The sequence below is a fragment of the Trichoderma asperellum genome, chromosome 1 (genome assembly GCF_020647865.1).
Source record: "Trichoderma asperellum chromosome 1, complete sequence".
NCBI lineage: Eukaryota > Fungi > Ascomycota > Sordariomycetes > Hypocreales > Hypocreaceae > Trichoderma > Trichoderma asperellum.
In genome coordinates, this window is record NC_089415.1 from 5,762,014 (window position 1) to 5,781,171 (window position 19,158).

At 51.7% G+C, this 19,158-nt stretch overlaps 5 protein-coding genes across 5 annotated transcripts; 4 read left to right on the forward strand and 1 right to left on the reverse strand.

The window, feature by feature from the left end:
• The first annotated feature begins 590 nt into the window (after window positions 1-590).
• TrAFT101_001790 (uncharacterized protein) lies at window positions 591-4,681 on the forward strand. The gene is made up of 2 exons (XM_024903616.2): window positions 591-3,417; window positions 3,473-4,681. Exons 1-2 carry the CDS (start codon window positions 820-822, stop codon window positions 4,496-4,498), a joined length of 3,624 nt encoding a protein of 1,207 aa, XP_024762917.2. The 5' UTR covers window positions 591-819; the 3' UTR covers window positions 4,499-4,681.
• A 19-nt stretch (window positions 4,682-4,700) lies between these two features.
• CBR1 (NADH-cytochrome b5 reductase) lies at window positions 4,701-6,804 on the reverse strand (the record flags this gene model as incomplete). The annotated part of the gene is made up of 5 exons (XM_024899566.2): window positions 4,701-5,150; window positions 5,224-5,767; window positions 5,839-5,920; window positions 5,975-6,431; window positions 6,511-6,804. The coding sequence occupies 5 exons, from the start codon at window positions 6,802-6,804 to the stop codon at window positions 5,001-5,003; spliced, it is 1,527 nt and encodes a 508-aa protein (XP_024762918.2). The 3' UTR covers window positions 4,701-5,000.
• Window positions 6,805-7,058: 254 nt separating this feature from the next.
• TrAFT101_001792 (uncharacterized protein) lies at window positions 7,059-7,927 on the forward strand (the record flags this gene model as incomplete). The annotated part of the gene is made up of 4 exons (XM_066126422.1): window positions 7,059-7,167; window positions 7,295-7,404; window positions 7,465-7,512; window positions 7,739-7,927. 4 exons carry the CDS (start codon window positions 7,059-7,061, stop codon window positions 7,925-7,927), a joined length of 456 nt encoding a protein of 151 aa, XP_065982523.1.
• On the forward strand, window positions 7,622-13,635 carry TrAFT101_001793 (uncharacterized protein). Its single transcript, XM_024906329.2, has 5 exons — window positions 7,622-10,454; window positions 10,530-10,990; window positions 11,052-11,354; window positions 11,431-11,741; window positions 11,798-13,635. Exons 1-5 carry the CDS (start codon window positions 9,325-9,327, stop codon window positions 13,217-13,219), a joined length of 3,627 nt encoding a protein of 1,208 aa, XP_024762919.2. The 5' UTR covers window positions 7,622-9,324; the 3' UTR covers window positions 13,220-13,635.
• Window positions 13,636-13,825: 190 nt separating this feature from the next.
• Window positions 13,826-19,009, forward strand: PAN1 (actin organization and endocytosis protein). The gene is made up of 3 exons (XM_024899573.2): window positions 13,826-14,906; window positions 14,997-17,516; window positions 17,596-19,009. Exons 1-3 carry the CDS (start codon window positions 14,158-14,160, stop codon window positions 18,716-18,718), a joined length of 4,392 nt encoding a protein of 1,463 aa, XP_024762920.1. The 5' UTR covers window positions 13,826-14,157; the 3' UTR covers window positions 18,719-19,009.
• The last annotated feature ends 149 nt before the right edge of the window (window positions 19,010-19,158 follow it).

Here is a 19,158-nt window from a genome sequence, read left to right on the forward strand (position 1 = left end):
AAAATGTAATTGTACATCAGTGCGATGTAATCGTAGTAGTAGTACCAAGCTATTATACGCGTCTATTGTAGAAAGGGAAATCCCAGCTACCTGCCATGTATTTCCATTACATCTCTAACAAAGCATTGAGTGCCATACAAAACTACTACTAGGTAGGTACATAGTATGAGTACCAATAGACGCCATGTATTTCGTCAATATTTCTAGAGTATAGTCTTGAATTCAGCCATCCTGATATACCTACCTATTAGCCGTAGGAGACGAGAGTTGAGAGTTATATACAGGGCATAGAGCAGCATCAGGGGCCGCAGAAATATTTTGTATTTTCGCTTCAGAAAAAAGACAAAGAGAATAAATTAATAAATTATTGCAATGAAATTATAAGAAAAATATTCGTTCAAGGTTTGATTAATCAAAGAGGCCAACTATTCAAGTTAGCTCCTCGCATCGCTCTTCTATGTCAGTATAAAGTGAGGCTCCTTACTCGGATCCGCAGCCGCTAACAAGGCAGCGTCGCGGAGCGCACGGACCACCTACACTTCCCTCAGCTACTACCATGGAATTTCTGGCTCGCCTCTCCGTGGTGAATGCTCCCAAGACGTGCGATATCAATCTTTTCGGCAGTCAATTCTCAGCTCACGGCAACAAATTCATCCGCATTTGGCTGGCGGCATCTGCCATGATCTAGTGAGAAACTGATGAACACCCTTGGCTGTCACCTTCGAGGCGCTACATTGGCTTCTCGGACGCGTTCTTGCGATTTCGCCCGACTTTAAGCACCCCCGATTTCCTCACAGGCATTGAGCCAGATTCTCGACCATGGCGGCTCTTCAGAACGGTGCCGCAAACGGTGCGGCAAATGGAGATGCTTCAAAAGCCCCTACAAGTGCCCGATTCTCCGATATCCCCTCTGCCATCGATATCCCCGTCCAAGGCGACCAAGAAGACGAGGCGGTCGAAATCGATCTCGAAGTCCTTGTTGATGACCCGACAGAACTGTGTACCCTTTTCGAAAACGAGCATGCGGCCAAGACATACTGGATGACCGTCGCGCTGGCGTATGCGAAACAGCGAAAAATCGACCACGCCATCGAAATGTTGATCCGAGGTGGCAACGCCATACAGAGCAGCGGCAACCCACGCGATAAGGTCAGCATGATATGCTGCCTCTGTTGGATGTATTTGTGGAAAAGCCGAGAGGCCCCTCGTGTTGCGCCTGACGATGTCCATGCGTCGGAAGCCAAAACGAAAGAGTACTATCTGCAGCTCGCAACATCATCCCTGAACGATGCCGCACGTCTCAACCCATCCTTCTCGCCCATCTTCCTTGCCCGTGGAGTTTTGCTGCTGCTCAGGGCCTCACTACAAGGACCATCGAAGACCGCGGGAAGCCTAGGGATAGAAAAGGGCGAGCTCCTGAAAAACGCCGCCAAGGCCTTCGACGATGCACTCCGGGTCTCCCAGGGCAAAAACGTACTGGCTTTGATGGGGAAAGCTCGCACTCTGTTCTCCATGCACAAGTATCCCGAGGCATTGGCTGCATACCAAGACGTGCTTCAGAAAAGGCCAGATCTAGTCGATCCCGATCCTCGCATTGGTATTGGCTGCTGCTTCTGGCAACTTGGATTCAAAGACGATGCCAAGGTAGCGTGGGAGAGATGTTTGGAAATCAATCCCGATTCCAAAGTCCCCAAGAGCCTTCTCGGCCTGTACTATCTTGATGCTAGTGGCCATGTTCCGGTCAACAGCCCAGAATTCCCTAAGCTTTACAAGAGGGCCATGATCGATTACATTCAGGATTCATTCAAACTTGATAAAGACGTTCCTATCACTTGCTCCACCTTTGCGAGCTACTTCTTGTCTCGGAAAATGTGGGATAAAGCGGATAAGCTCGCCCACAAGGCCATTCAATATACTGATGTCAACGCCGTTGCCAGTGACGGATGGTATTTGCTAGCGAGAAAAGCTCACTATAACGGCGATTTAGAGCGTGCCAGTGACTATTATCGTCGCGCTGATGATGCTCGTGGAGGCACCGAGACGGGCTATCTCCCAGCCAAATTTGGTGTTGCGCAGCTGTCTGTCATGAAGAACGATCTTGGAGAAGCGAAGCTGAGGCTGGAAAAGATCATCCAGCAATCTAAAAATCACGAGGCCATGATCCTTTTAGGGACAATCTATGCCGAAGAAATCTTTACCAGCCAGAACAGCGATATCAAGGAAGATAGGTCTGCGGAAATGAAGAAGGCGATTACTCTGCTAGAGGGCGTCAGAAATTCTTGGAAAGATCCCAAGAAGGCTCTGTCTCCGGACCCTTCTGTCCTCCTAAACCTGGCCCGGCTATATGAAACGGACAGCCCTGAGAAGGCCCTACAGTGTCTGCAACAAGTTGAGCAGCTTGAGATTGAACAGATTCCTGAATCGGAGCACCCAACAGACGTTCCCGCTTCCGAACTTCAGGCAGCTCTTCGCAAGTTCCTCTCGCCTCAGCTTCTAAACAACATTGGCTGCTTCCACTCTCAGGCAGAGAAACATGATCTTGCTAGTGAGCTATTTGAGGCGGCGCTAGGTGCTTGCATGAGAGCTGGCGAGAAAGATCCCACAATGGACACCGACGCCTTGGTAACTACTATTAGCTTCAATCTTGGCCGAAGCTATGAGGCTCGTGGGTTGACGGACAAGGCGGTGGAGGTATACGAAGGCCTCCTTAACCGCCACGACGATTATACCGACGCCCGCACACGGCTTGCGTATATCAAACTAAGAAAAAATCCTAACAAGGAAGGTCCTGATGCTGTGGCAAAACTATACCAGGAGAACACAGCCGACTTGGAGGTTCGAGCACTTTACGGGTGGTATCTTGGAAAGGTCCACTCCAGAAAGCGCCCGGCAAACATTCAAGAAGACCACGAGTTCCGACATTACAAGCACACGCTACAAAATTACGATAAGCATGACAGGTATGCCCTGGTCGGAATGGGCAATCTGTACCTCTTGCAGGCGAGAGAAATGCGTCGCGAAACGGAACAAGACAAGCAGAAGAGAAGTGCGATTTACTGCAAAGCTGTTGAGTTCTTCGAGAAGGCATTGTCACTGGACCCGAAGAACGCCTATGCTGCTCAAGGCATCGCCATTGCTCTAGTGGAAGATAAGAAAGACTTCAAAACGGCTCTTACCATTTTCAACAAAGTCCGAGATACTGTCAAAGATTCTCATCTGTACGTGAACTTGGGGCACATTTATGCTGAACTAAAGCAATTCACCAAGGCTATCGAACACTATGAGATAGCTTTATCGAAAGACGGCAAATCAAATGATCCAGTCATTCTCTCATGCCTTGGCCGGACGTGGTTAAATCGAGGAAGAGTAGATCGAGATGTAGATTCATACAACAAAGCCCTCGAGTGTGCTAAAAAGGTGAGCGTACAATCAATATGCCAGGTATAATGCTGTTACTAACTATGAATCGCAGGCACTTGAGGTGGCTCCTGATCAAATTCACTACAAGTTTAATGTTGCCTTTGTTCAGATTCAGCTGGTGACAATGATCCAAGCTCTGCCGGAAAGCAGGCGGACAGCTGAGCAGCTGGAAGAGGCATCAGAGGGTCTCGAAGCCGCGATTGAGTCGCTAGATAAGATTGCTGCCCATCCCCAAACGCCTTATCCCAAGCATGACGTTGAGCAGCGTGCGAACATGGCTCGCAATACGCTTCGCAAACAGCTTGAGAGAGCTCTAGGAAAGCAGAAAGAGTGGGAGGAGAAGAATAAGGAGAAGATTATAGCTGCTAAAGAACAACGTGAAGCCGAGATAAGGAAGCGTGAAGAAGAGCGGCAAGCTGTTTTAGACCGAGAGCGAGAACGGCAGGAGAAGATTCGGAAAGAACGCGAGGCCATTGCCGCCCGCGATAGGCTACAGGCAGAGCAGCGAGCTGAAGAGGAGCGCGCGCGTCAGGAGGCAGAGATGACCACCGATGAAGAGACGGGAGAAAAGGTCAAGCGGAAGCGCAAGCCAGCGCCACGCGCCGCCGCCAGCGAGGGCAAGCCCAAGAGATCATCAAAGAAGAAGAAGGCCGATGCGGACGAGGACGAGGGCTCTGAGGAAGAGAACCACACAAAAAAGAGAAGACGCCTCACCAAGAGGGAGTCTTCTAAGTTCAAGTCTGCTGAAATCGTCGTCGACTCCGATGAGGAAGAAGCCAACGACGACGACTACGATGCTCTGGATCGTGCCGAGAGGAACTTGGAGAGAGATGAGACGCCTCTCTCTGAGGCTGATGAAGATGCTGGCCGGATGGATGTGGATGATGAGAAGGAAGGTCGCGACGAAAGAAACGACGATGATGAGGAGGACGAAGATGTTAGTGCTCCTCGTGCCCAGGCCAAGAGGACGCGCAGAGGCCGGGCAATCGCAGAGAGCGACGAAGAGGATGAAGATGCAGAACCCAGTGGAGCTAAAGGAGACGATGGCGCTGCGGCAGCGGATGAAGATGACGAGTAATAATTGCTGGTGTTTCTTTTTCCACGCATATCTTTTGTTGTCTAAGGGAAAGGATTTAACAGTCCAGCTTACACAATGTATATTAGCTTCCTCGTTATCAAGCAGGGAAACACTGAAGAAAAAAGGAAAAATAGCGAATGTGTTTTACATGGAGATATTACAAGGAGATAGTTTTTTTTGGGGGGGAGGGGGGGGAGGGGGAGACGTTAGCATAATTGTCATTATAGATTATTCTATCCAAGTTATCCTATATCCGGTGTTTTGTTTTTCTACCCACACTAGCCGATCCCTGATATTGCTCTTTTTTTAGAGAGGGATATCACCCTCGAGTCAATGAACCTATTAAAACTTTGTTTAGAGCAAAGCAGTCTATGAAGCCACTCTCTTTTTTTTGGTTCGAAAGAAAGAAAGGTCGTCACACCGCCTTAGGAAAAACCTAGGGAGGCAAAAAATACATAGTTGCCAACTGATATACCGGCGCCACACATGAATATCCTTTTGTTTAGAAAGCGAAAACCTGATCCTCGAGCTTGCTGACGGGACGAGCCTTGGAGAAGCCGAGGCCCTCGGTAGCCTTCTTCAAGCCGTTGATCATAGGAGGGGGACCACAGAGAAGAATCTTGACATCGCTGGCGGGCTTGGGGAGGTATTGCTAGTGCACGTGTTAGTATCAACTGAATATCAGATACTATGGAGGCCGCTAAAAGGATAAAGGGAAAACGCACAGTAATCATATCGGCAGTGACAAAGCCAACGCCGCCGGTCCAGCCTTCCGGAGGCTTGTCCAGCACGTAGTGAACACGGAAACCACTGTCCTCCTTAGCCAGGGCGTCGAGGTCCTCCTTGAGAAGAATATCCTGGGCGGTGACGTTGGCAAAGATCAGATCGACCTCGGTCTTGTCGCCGGTAGCACGTCCGCGAATGATGGCGCGAATGACCTGGAGCATGGGAGTGATACCAGTGCCTCCAGCAATCATACCAAAGTGGCGGACCATGTTGGGGGTGTAGACGAAGGCGCCCTTGGGACCGCGAATGCGAATTGTCTGGCCGACCTGGAGAGAGGCCATGTGCTTGGAGATGTTGCCCTGAGGATAAGACTTGATCAGGAGGTCGACGAATCCAGGCTGGTGGTCACCAGAGATAGGGGTATACGATCGAACGATTTCCTTGACGGTTCCATCAGGCTGAGGAAGGTGGGCGCCAATGGAGATGTGCTGGCCGATAGGAAGACCAAGAATGTGCTGTTGCGAGGGGAGCTTGAATCGGTAGCTGAAGAGTTCCGTTGTTAGAAATGAGCGTGACTTTGCATTTTGAAAAGAGAAAATTAGTTGTGAACTTACATGGCGACATTGTGAGAAATGACAGTCTTCTCCTGAAGGGGGAACTCCTGGAAGACATCCGGCTTCAGCACCTTCTTGATCTCTACGCAAAGAGCATTAGTATCGATACAGCGTATAGAGCGCAGAGGCCACTCACGGAAGCTGAAGTAGTTCCAAGTGCCGAGGACAAGGGCCAGCAGAGCGGCATACGGCGTCCAGTCAATCTTGACAATCATGGTGCCGACGACGAGGAGACCAGCCGGGATGTAGATGTAGTCTCTGTACCGGCGCTCAAACGCGCCCTGGTCAATCTTTGCGGCCATGGCGACGATATCGAGAGAGGCAGCGAGATCTTTCCTTCCAGTGCGAGGCTCGCGACGCAGGTCGTTTGTTCCGATATTTATCGAACTGGAGGTGGGACAAAGCGGGACAGTTAGCCACAGAGGGGCACCGCAAGCTCGGGCTTCGCGGGCTCGAAGGCTAGTTAGTCGGCAATTGAAGACGGCCTGCAGCAGCGAATGCCTTTGTGGGAGACGCGACGATGAGGCTGGCGCCGAATTGGAAGAAAAAGCTCCGACACTTCTCGCGAGTTTTGTCGCCGTCTTCCCTGGACTCTGAAAAGACCACGCTGGATTAGGAAATTTTGGCGGTGACGATTGCAGGGCGAGGGTTCTGCCGTTGAGCTGGGCCCACCCTCAACGAAAAGACGGCCTGGCAGTGGCTAGGCATCGGTAGAACGAATGATCCGGAACGCTCATTTTGGCGGCTGTCTGGTTCGCTCAGCCCATCGTTATCGTCCAGGTCGCGTAGTGCTGTGCGGTAGAAGCTCCATACTAATACTAAGGCCGGTTTATCAGACGGCGCCCGGCAGAGCGATCGCGGATGGTGCTTCTGGATGGAGGAGGAGATGCGGATGACGGGCTGCGACGGCAGAATGAAAGCCGATGGATACGTCATGCCACCACCAGGCACAGCGTGACGGACCATTTGGGCGCTTACAGAAAATCAAGAAGCTTTATCCGTCGTTGTACTCTGCACTAGGGCTCGTATACTGCTGCTGCATAAGTTGTGTTGCGATACGAAGTGCAGCCTCTCCCCAATCAGGGAGGTTATGCGCCGCGAAGAGGAACCCTTTCGGCAGCTGACGTCCGGCCATACGAGATGCACGGCGCACGCAACACCGCATGGAAATACTACGATACTGTGCTAGAGAGAGCCCGTAATCGTATTCGACGGCCCCAATGACCCAAAAAGCTTACCAGCCTCCGGCCCATGCGCCGCGCCCAGCTGGGGATGTGCTCAACGATTTTCAGACGATGAAATCTGCGGCTGGATATGCAGATTCCATACGTATGTAGGTACGGAGCAAGGAGCATGCAAGACTCTTAGATAAACCACAGATTGCTGAGCACGCTAGAAAATAATCAGAAATTGGAGGGACAGCGGTAATCACTGCGTGGACAGGCAAACGTTGAAGCCCCTGGCCAACCTCCTCACGCCAGCTTGCCACCCCCTGGTCAACGAGGCGCTACGGCTCCGCCGTGGATGCGCATGTACAATGCACATGCTGCTCTGCGATGTGATAGGGTAGGTGTAACAGTGATGAAAGAGCTTCCAAGAAAGATAAACAGCTCATGCATGGTGTAGGCTAGATCGGGCACTGATCAGAGGGGAGAGGCGATCAATAATTACATGGTAAAGAGCATGTCATCAGAGGCAAAGACGAGAAGAAGAGGAAGACCAAAGAGATAGCTAGAGATAGCGATGCCTCTCCGGCCGAACGAGCAGGACATGGCACAAAACGGTAAACGGCGACTTCTGCTTCAAGCAAGGCCGCGAGTCGCAAATGCAGAGAAACACGATGCTAAATGGCATGGCATGACGAAGCTTCAAGGCGGAATACGGGGTCCTGCAGTCCTAGCCGCAGCGCGAATCTAAAACCGCGGCACTACCGCGCAGAGCCATCCCACGATTGGCCCTTGGGACGACAGGGGATGTGCATGATTTGCTAACGATGAGCGCAGCTGCGGCCGGGCTTCAATTGACTTTGCGCGCCAAGATCGAGATTCCCAGCGGCCAGAGCTCTGCCAGCGATGACGCTGCGTCGTGAATCCCCAAAACATGCCTGTTGCGGACTGACGGAGCCCCCGTCCCCAGCATCCTGGATGGCTCCAAATACGCGGTTTCAAAGGCGAGAGGGGCCTTTTTGTTCCTATTTTCCTTGCCCCGTGTGGCGGATGCCTGGCTGTCCTTTTCGAATGGGTCTCGTCATCCTGAAAGCCGTGCCCAAACCCGCCAGTGAATGCGAGGAGCTCGTGGAAATATCACACGTTCCGTCTCCCTGTGCGGCACACCTTCGTATTCTCTCTCCCTCTCCTCTATTTTTGGTTTTGCTGTTTTCCTCTTCTGGCTGTCTTGCAGCCCTCCTGCCTTCTTTTCACTAAACCGCAGCTTTCTCCCTCCCTTTTCTTCTTCTCTTCTCTTCTCTTCTCTTTTCCTCCTTAAACAGCGGGCCAGACCGCTGGACGGATAGTGGCCACACCAGTAAGCAGAGCGATTCGCTTCGCCATCTGCTCGCACCGGGCCGGACGCAGCGAACGACGACGATCGAATTATTCGGCTTCTGACGTTTTGTCCTTCTATTACTGCATATAAAATTGCTTGCAGATTCTCCGTCTGCGAATTTTTTTACTGCACGCGTTACGTGGCGAGCTGCCGGATTGAGCTCATAGTCGAAGCGCTGTGGAAAAAAGAAGAAAAAAAATAAACGCTTGCGGATTTCGTTCGCTCATGTCGATCTCACCTACCTAGATGCTTCCGTAACTAAAAGGCCTGTCAACCCCGAGCATCCGCCTGCATCGGCTTTTTTTTTCTGGCGCGCAACATCCTCGAACTTCATCGCATCTACTCGAATTCACTCGCCAAAGCCCGGTGTCTCTTCCTTTGAGAAAACCACCCCCGACGACATCTCCCCCTCGTGTCCCAGGCAGGCTTTCCCTCCACCATAGCCCAGCGATTTTACGATTCGCGTCTCCATAGCGCATTCCTACCGCTTTGTTCGTGCCTGTCTTTTTGAACAGGTGAAGTGCATCCCGCGCTGTCCCCTGAAAGACTCCGAGCGCTGCTTTGTGACCCAAGCCCGCCTTAATTTGGTTCAATCCCCCCAAAAGAGCCTTTCACGGCTTTCATCTGCTTGAACGCGTTTCCGGAGTGACAAAAGAAATTCCCCAAAAGGCGTATGTCATTTGTCTTACCGGTTCCCCCATCCATCTTGCCGGCTGCCACAAGTGGGCTGAGACATTGGTCCACCGTTGGACAGTTACAGCAACACACCATTATCTAGGCCATCGAATCCGCCAAGGCCCACGGCACAGTATTCCAGATCTCCCCAAATCTCAGCGTCTGATCCCATCTGCTCCATTATTTCCTCCGTGGTCGGCATGATTAGCTGAGACCTCGTGATAATCAGCTCATCAGCTTTCTGTTGAGGACCCCAGTTTAGTCGACATGATGAAGTCTACAAAAAACAACGAGAAGTGGAAATGGAGGTCGTCCACTGCAAGCACGACGGGATCTCTGTCTCCATACCAATATGCCACTGAATCGCCGGAGCCTGTTGTTGAAAGCAAAAAGTCTCGTTCCTTGTCCAAAGCCTTTCGCTCAATGAGTAGCTCTTCCCTAGATTCGATGTCTAGTGGTCCGTCTAGGTCTGGATCTTCAGCACGAAAGCTGCACAAGACGCCGTCTGGCTCAGGATCGATGATTGAAAGACTTCAGAGGAGGGTTTCCAGAGATTCTTCCATCAGCACCGCGCCTTCGGAAATTCCTGGTAGTCCCGTGGAACCCAGCTTTACGGCGATGGAAATGATTCGTTATGGATCGCTTAAGCCAGATTCTTCTCTACTTAAAGCTCGCTCTGAATATCTCGTCTTGACAGACCATTCTTTGGTGAAATTTGGAAGCGCGGAAGCTGCTAGGGTTGTCTTCCCGCAGTTAACTCAGACTGGAAGCCAAGGGAGAGGCGCTCAGTCTCACCATCTGCATGCTTTGAGCAGCAAATCTTCATACGCCGAGATTCGATACGAGATTCCCCTTCGCTCCATCATTGCAGTTTTTAATGAAGAGTCCTCAAGCTCTCGATTTGGCATCGAGCTGTGGTGGTCCTCGAGATCGCCCAAGATTGCATCTTGTAAGGCGCATTTCTACTTCGCTCTTCCAAAGGAGAGAGACGACTGGTTGGCGGACATTCAACAGGCATACAAGGCCAGGATGAGAAAAAACCCGATCCATGTGACCGTTCCAGAGAATGTCAAGATCCGCATCAATCATACTGTGCAGCCAGCAGAGGCACCCGATGATCACCCCCCTCAGAGCTTGATCTTTCCGGTAACAAAGCGTTTCGTGACAGCAGCGCAAAAGGGGACAGCCGCGGATGAGTCTCAGGATATCATAGATACCGCGACCTACTATCTTGCTATTGGCCCCTATTTGTGTTATTTTATCGAGATCCTCAAGGCCGATTATTCGACACTACCAGGTGACCTGCGCTTGAAAACTTCACTATTTGGTACGGTATCTTTGACCCGTTTCCAAGCATCAGTAGCATCTCATGAGCAAAGATTCTCGATGAGTTTTCGGTAAGTTGCCATGTCTCAACTTCGCTTCGTCCCTTTGACTTGACTTGTTTCTAACGATGAAATGTGCACTGGCAGTATACCGTTCGGTCGAGAAACCCGCCTCGATCTAGCAAGCACTTACTATCGCCGGATTATCGAAGCGTTGACAAAGATTGATCGTGTTTTGAAACCCATGTGGCCCCAAAACCTCCAGCACGCTATTTTCGAAATTAAGGGTCTCCCAGCACCTCTCCAGCTGACATCAGGAAACGATTTGGGCGGTCTTGAGATGAGTCTTCAGGCATATTGCGTCGCGTTTAATGTGCAAATCCCCGCCTGGACAATCGAATGGCCGACTCCGTCAGAGCCGGCTTTCCGACTGCTCGCCTCTGATGAGTTGGAATACTCGCCCCTTCAACTGCTTGCGGTTTTCCGGGCTTTGAGATACAATAGCTTCTTTAAAGCCGTCTCTTTTCGCGATGTAGCACTGACATCGCTTGCGAACAAGAGCGATTATTCGCAATATGGAGATACTGTGGTATACACATCTCTGAGTGGTATTTACATACCTAGTACTACGCTTGATCATTCGTGCCAAAGTTACTAACAGCACACTAGGCGTAAAAATACCAGATGACTACTACCAAATTCTTGTTCAAGCTACCATATTGGAACAAGAGATCCATGCTCTGTTGTTTTCATCTGAATCTATACGACACATTGATTTCACGAATACTGTTGGCCTACAACGCTCTAAGAGACCGCAAACAGGTAGGGGATCGATCAACCACACTACGATGCGTAAGATGAGCTCCGAGATCATTCGCCCCTTGTCGATGCTCCTCAAAACACAGTTGAGCCACTGTCATAGCATTTCCATGTCTGGCAACCCCATTGGCTCAAGCGACGTAGCTGAACTAGGTATGTGACTGCAAATGAGAAAAAGAAATGAAATCAATCTTTCCTTTGGCTGCGCAGCTACTGATTCTTGTCTTAGCCAATGTCTTTGGGCTGGATGATGTGCATTTGAAAAAAATTGATCTATCAAACTGTGGACTTGGGGACATTGATCTCAACAAACTGTGGTCTGGTCTTGCAGGCCAAGCTGAGACTATCGAATATATCGATACGTCAAATAACAGCGGGACTGTTGGCTTTGATACCCTCACTTATACCCTTCGACAACTCCGAAACATCAAGAAGCTCAACATATCAGGCAATACTAGGCTCGTCTCGGAAGAACCCCTCTTCGCTGAGGGTGCGCTACATAGCTGGGCTCTTCAGGAACTGGATCTTTCCGGTATAGTGGTAAGTGGATCGGAACAAACGTCGTTTCCATTCTGATGGCTAATCAATACCTGTAGCTCAACGATACTACTGTGATTTCTCTTGCAAGATATATGGAATCGCCAATGTCTCAAGGGCTGCAAGTGATGCGCCTTAACAATTGCGGTCTCACCGGAAGCCAAGTTGCGCAGCTTTTTTTTAGTATGGGCAAGGCTCGGCACATGACAGTTCATATAAATGCAAACCGGTTAGATGATGGTATTGGAAGCCTGTGCGATGCAATTGCTTCCGGCTATGGGCCCTGGAGTTTGTTCATGCAGATGATTGAATTCAGCTATGAGGATAGCTTTGTCAAGCTGATGAGGGCATTAACCATCAACAAGACGATCGAGTGCCTGAGCTTGGCTGGCTGCGCTACACCGGATGCTGTTAGCAGCGTAGCCTGCCAAGCTGCCTCAGACCTCTTCGCCAAGAACGAGACTATCCGCTTCTTGGATATATCTGGATACGACTCCAAGCTTGACGAAGGCCGGCTGGGCAGAGAATTCTCAAGATCATTAAGTGGCATGAAATTCAATAAGCGAATTGAGCACCTTCGTGTCAGAAGCCAGATGCTGAATATCAACATCGGAGACCTCGCAGAAGCTATCTCAGGCAATCAAACACTGCACACCCTGGATTGTGAGGGCAACGACTTCAACCTCTCTAATTTCTGGCATCTGGTGAAGCGTATTGAGGGTAATACGACGATCCGGCACTTCTCCGCATTCTCCGAGTCTGAACTTTCCAGGACAATACAGAAATCTGCCGAAGTCGATGTGCCGGTCGTTGCGCCGCGCCGCTCCTCGGGCATATTCAATAAGCTGAAGCATGAAAAGGCTCCAGTGATTGTAGAGAAGCCACTTGTTCAACGGCTGAGTGACGAGTGGGATGCTGCCATTAACGCTCTAAATAACGTTCTTGAGAGAAATCAAAAGATCTACCGCGACGAGCAGAGTCCTGCGAAGCTGGCCGACCAGGTACTGGAAACTTGCGAGATAGAAGAAGGCACATTTTCAGTTGACTTTGGAGGCCTTGCCAGCAAAGAATTTGAAGTCCATAATGCTGCGGGCTCTTCCCTTCGACGTGGACCCTCTACTACGAACCACGGCTCGGAAACGTTGAAAGTTATCGTGTCAGCGCCTTACTCGGGCGAAGATCCCAGTGACACAATCATGAGGCCTTATTCCATTGTCTCAAGCGACGGGGCTAGTAGCCCAACCTCTCAGGCCAGCTCTAATAGTGAAACGGGAATGCCAACACCTTCAGAGATGGAAAGCCCTCCGGATAAAGAGCCGGGGTGGGCCAACACACCGGTTGCGGGTGTGACCAGCAACGGGGCGCCTGAGGATAGCTTTTTGCCTTCCGAGGGTTACGATGCTGAGATAAGCTTACTGATGGGGAGATACCAAAGCCTCCTCGGCGATCCGACAGATCCCATTGAGGAGGAGGGCAGGTAATAAGAGGGGGGCGAGAAGGAAAAGCAAAGAAATGAATGAAAAGGGGGGGGGGCCACCCCAGCGTTAGTATAAATTACAAGATATACGGCTTATTGAGATGATACAGGGGAAGGAAGCATAATTAGGGTGAAAAGAGATGAGGAGGCAGGTAGACAGCAGCGTGCTCAACCCCGGCGTTTTTGGGATGTTATTTGGATTGCCGGCTTGCTTGCTTGCCTTGCATTGCCTGATGGATTGGTTGATTGACTGATTGATTGATTGATTGATACCCCTTGCAGTTTGTCAGATTTAGTCCCATGCAGACTTTGAAGTATAGGGCCGGGAAGAGAGTTCGGAATATTTTTAGTCATGCTTAATGCAGTGCATATATTGCCCATAGCAATACCTCAAGCGACTGTCACGATACTGTAGTGTTGATGTCTATTTTGCATTTCTTCACTTTTTATTATGTATCTGTAGAAGTATCTATTTTTATACTTGCACCAGCTTGCATACCTACAAGGAGCTTCGTGCCCGGCTACGCGGTATAAAATGGGGTACGTACTGGCGTGAGGGGCAATTTCTTCGGCCTAGCCACGCAATTTCTCCAGCCCCAGCCTCAGCCCCCCAGCCCCAGCTTTCCAGCGGTCTCTCTGCAGACACTCGCTCGTGTACCTCGACAATCACGTACGTACCACTAGCAACGTTAGCATCTTTGCGGGAGTTGGCGCGAGCTTCGTCATCACCACTCTTGAGTCTTTTAGCCGTTCTTCTTTTTGTGTCTTTGTCGAACGCCTGCTTTCTTGCTTTGGAGCTTCATTCATTCGTTCTCTCGCTGTTCTCTCCTTTGTCTGCGTCCCGTTGAGCTGCGGAGCTCTCGCGCTCCTCCTTACTTCGTTTGAACCTCCTGAGGATAAGACCCGACATCCGAGCGTCCGGCTCGAGACAACAACCTCGCGATGTATTCCAACTCGAACGCCTTCTTGAACAGCGGCAACAGCCCTCGCCCGGGGACGCAGCCGCAGCAGCAGTATGGCGGCTCCTTTGGCAATCTCGCGCCTGGCCAGCAGCCGGGCCAGCAGCCAAGCCCCTTTGCGCCGCAGCCCACGGGCTTCGGACAGCAACCGCTGCAACAGCCATTGCAGCAGCAATACACCGGATATCCGTTGCAAGCTCAGCCAACCGGCTACCAGCAGTCGCCGCAGCCACTGCAGCAGCAGTATACGGGCTTCCCGGGACAAGGTCAACCGCAGCAGCAGTTCCAGACGTCGAGCGCCCCGCCAATGCCGTCGATTCCTCCCCAGTACCAGCAGCAGTACCAGCAGCAACAGCTACAACAGCCTCAACTCCAGCAGCAGGTGCCTCAGCAGACTGGATTCCCGGCTCCGCAGCCGCAGCAGCCGCAGCCCACGAGCTCGACCATCTCTCCTCCTCCTCCTCCGATAAAGCCGCAGCCAACTGGGTTCGCGGAAGTGGCAGCGTCTTTCCAGACCGGCGGCACGGCTAAGCCCCAGGGACGAAGAGCCGATAAATCAAAGACTAGGATTCCCAACATTAGACTATCTTTCATCACGGCCGCCGATCAAGCAAAGTTCGAGACGCTGTTCAAGTCTGCTGTGGGAGATGGCTCAGCAACCATGTCGGGAGAAAAGGCCAGAGACCTTTTGCTACGGTCTAAATTGGATGGCGATGCGCTGTCCCATATTTGGTAAGAGATATCTAACTCTATTCCTTCTTTCCAATTCTACCAAATGTACTACTATCAATGCCGGCAAACGACTAACAGAGGGCCATCCAGGACGTTGGCCGATACCACGCGAGCGGGACAGCTATACTTTCCCGAATTCGCCCTTGCCATGTACCTTTGCAACCTGAAGCTTACAGGCAAGACGTTGCCACCTACTCTGCCTGAGCACGTAAAGAATGAGGTTTCCAGCATGGTTGATATCATCAGCTTTGCGGTTCCGGACGAAGGCCCCGCGACAAGCCAAGCAAACGTGCCTACCATCGAGCAGCCCAAACCGCAACCGCCGCCGCCAGCATCAAACTCCCAGCTTCTCCAAGCGCAGATGACAGGCTTTCCCGGAGCGCAGCAGCATGGCTTTGGAGGCCAATCACAAGGCCTTCAGCCACAGCCGACGGGTTTCGCTAACTTACAGAATCCCCAACCGACAGGATTTAACGGCCCTCTTCCTCCATTACCTCCTATGCCCACTGGATTTGGCGGACCTGGAGGCATGGCAGCACCACTGAATGCTCAACCCACGGGACGGCCTGGCCAATGGGGCCTTGTTAATGCTCCTGCAACTGGACTGCCTAACATTGACGCGCTGCAGGCTCGTATGATGCCTCAAGCGGGCCGCGAAGCTGGCTCTTACACTACTGCTGGTCTTCAGGGCAATGCAGTTATCCCCTGGGCTATTACCAAAGAGGAAAAGACTAGATACGATGCCTTGTTCAAGGCTTGGGATGGTCTAAACAAGGGCTACATTGGCGGCGACCAAGCTATTGAGATCTTTGGCCAAAGTGGACTTGAGAAGCCTGATCTGGAGAGAGTTTGGACACTTGCCGACCACGGTAACAAAGGCAGACTGAATCTGGATGAATTCGCTGTTGCTATGCATTTGATTTACAGAAAGCTGAACGGATACCCCATGCCCAACGTTTTACCCGCAGAACTTGTTCCCCCTTCCACTCGCAACTTTAGCCAGTCCATTGGCACTCTGAAATCGCTGCTGCACGAAGAGTCTGACCATCGTAAGAACTCTGGCGCTGCGCTGCTACCGCAAAAGACTGGTGTCAGCTATATGAAGAATCGCTCATTCCGAGGAAGCCCTGCCCCTGCCGCAGGCGGACGCAAGGATGCCACAGTTTTCAGGAACGACGACGAGGATTTTGGCTACAGGTCTAGTGCTCGCCGAAGGCTTGGAGGGGCCAACTCGCCCCGGCCCGAATCCCCAGGAACGTCTTCTGTTGGATCCAATGATGATCTGACTCTCGATGAGCTAAGGAAGAAGATTAAGGAGAAGCAAATCTTGCTTGACGCTATGGATTTTGCTGATGAGAAGAACCATGAAGAGGATGACATTTTGGACCGACGCGATCGACGCGAGGCAGAGGAACTCTACCGCCGCATTCGACGCATTCAGGACGACATCGACGCGCATCCAGATGCCGCGCTGGCTGTTGGTAACTCCGATGCTGAGACAAGGGCTCTGAAGCGCCAGCTTCAAAAGCTCACAGACAGGGTCCCTGAACTTGCTTCGCAGGTACGAAAGACGGAGAAGGCCATCATGGAGGCTAGACTCGAGCTCTTCCGCCTCAAGGATGCCAAGGCTCACCCTGGCAGTGCATTAGCCATCGTGGGAACTGGTCCTGGCGGCGCAGTGACAGAGTCAGACCGACTCAAGGCCCGTGCAAAGGCTATGATGCAACAGAGAACTGCTGCCTTGACAGGTAAAAAGATTGAGACTGCTTCTGAAGACCTAGACGCTCCCAAGAGGCTTGAGGAAGAAAGCATCCGGGTCCGAAATGAGAAGGAGAGCAATGAGCGCATGGTCCATGATGTCGAGGATAGCGTCCGTGAATTCTCGCGAAGTATCGAGGATAGCCTTAACGATACTGGAAAGGATAACAGCAGCGAGCATGAGAGACGTCGCTGGGAGGATGCCCTCGGTGTCGAAGATGAGGTTCGAGACTTCATCTTTGATCTCCAGCGCGAGAGCCGTGCAGCTCGCATTCGAGCCCAGGACAAGCGCAATGCACGACCTTCAGCAGTGGACGAAGCTCCTCGAGAACGGGCTGCTCTGTCTCCTCAGCCAACTGAGAGCCCTGCTCCAACCTCGCGCACCGCCACTCCTTCTTCCACAGCTGGTGGCGGCTCATATTCTTCATACAAGACGCCAGAAGAGCGCGCTGCCTTCATTAAGCAGCAAGCTGAACAGCGCATGGCAGAGCGCCTTGCGGCGCTGGGTATCAAGGCACCATCCAAGCCTGGAGAGACTGCGGCTCAGCGCATAGAACGTGAAAGGTCTGAACGAGCCGCCAAGTTGCGCCAAGCCGAAGAAGATGACGCTCGCCGAGAGGCTGAGCGACAAGCTCGACTTAACGAGGAGCAGGGTATTCCCCCTCCTGTCGTGGAAGAGTCACAGTCGGCTGCTAAGAAGCCTCCTCCACCTCCTTCAAGGAAGGGAGGAAAGGGTGATGGCGGTGAAGCAGCCGCGGCGAAGAAGGCGGAGGAAGATGCTGTGAAGGCCGCTGAGGAACAACGCCTCACCCGTGAGCATGAGCAGCAACAGCGGGAAAACGAACAGATGCAGTAAGTCTTTTGCTCTCTTACTTTTTCTTGTATATACATTATACGTTTTGGCGATAGACTGCTAACAATTACCTTGTAGGCAACAAGTCCAAGAGGAAGAGGACGAGTTTGCGGCAGAGCAGCGTGCAGCTGATGAACGTCTCAAGGCTCTGGAGGAACAGGTTAGACAGGGTAAACTACGAAAGGAAGAAGAGAAGAAGAAGAAGAAGGCGGCCTTGGCAGAAGCAAAGGAGAAGGAAGCCAAGTTAGCTGCTCGGCGTGCAGAGATGGAGGCTGCCAGGCAGCGTGAACTTGAACTGCAGCGCCAACTCGAAGCTATCGATGACGACAGCTCATCTTCATCTGATGAAGAGGAGAGCCGTGAACAAGCCACACCACCGGCGTCGACACCTACACCTGGAGGCAGCCAAGTTAGCAACCCAGAGCCCGAGAGGGTAAGCTCACCACCAGTTGCTGCTCCAGCGGCAGCCTCTCCTCCACCTGTTCCCACGGTGGTAACCTCTCCTCCTGCGGAGCCTGAGAGCAAGAACCCCTATTTCAAGATGATGTCGCAGTCTTCAGAAGCTTCCTCTCCAGCTGTGCCAAAGGAGGCTACACCAGCAGCTGATGTTTCCACCAATCCTTTCCACCGGATGACACAAGATATCAAAGCAGCCCCCGTCCCAACTCCCGCACCTGCTCAGCCTTGGTCTCGCAAACGAGCCGATTCTGATGACTGGGGCTCAGACAAGTCATCTGACGACGAAGATTCTGACGATGACCGGCCTGGCGCCGGCAATGCTGCCCAACTGGCGTCTATCCTGTTTGGTACCATGGCGCCGCCCAGGCCACTCTCCGCTGCTGGTAGAGACTCTTCTCCTTCCACGCCTGCTCCGGCAAACGATGCGGTAGTCTCCCCTCCGCCTCTACCAAGCGGAACTCCTGTTGGTGCTCCTCCGCCTCCACCTCCCCCGATGCCCGATGCTGGATCACCGCCGCCTCCACCCCCAATGGCTCCCATCGGAGGTCCTCCTCCTCCTCCGGCATTGCCCGGTGGAATCCCTCCTCCGCCCCCTCCTCCTCCTGGAGATGCTCCATCACTGCCGGCACCAGGTGGCCGCCCTGCTGGCTTTTTGGGAGAGATCCAGGCTGGAAGAGCTCTCAAGAAGACGACGACCAAGGACAAGAGTGCAGCCGCCGTCGCTGGCCGAGTTTTGGATTGAGACTGCTGACCGGCGGTTGAGAAAGGGACAGAATGCGATAGTGTCGTAATCGAGTAATTTTTTTATTTTTATTTGGAAGTTTGATGTTAGATATCATAGCAGAAGAAAAGGGGGAGAAGGTCAGGGCAGCGTGTACGTTTAGCACGAAAATGAACACATTGCTCTCAAATTTCTGTTTGACTTCGCATGAGATTTTTTTTGGTCATTTGGTGCTATTTTTATTCTTGTTTAATAAAAGCTAGTAATACCTATCATTAATATCGTCGTCGTGATTTGGTTATGTGACCCTCTGACGCCCCTTTTCTCTCTTTTTCTGTTTATAAATTCTACATATGCCATGATTTAGCTTTGATAGACCCCAGGCTCTCTCTTCGTAGGTCTAATATCAAACTCCATCTTTAGGTTCATTACGAGGCCTAAGACACTTGGACATTTACTTG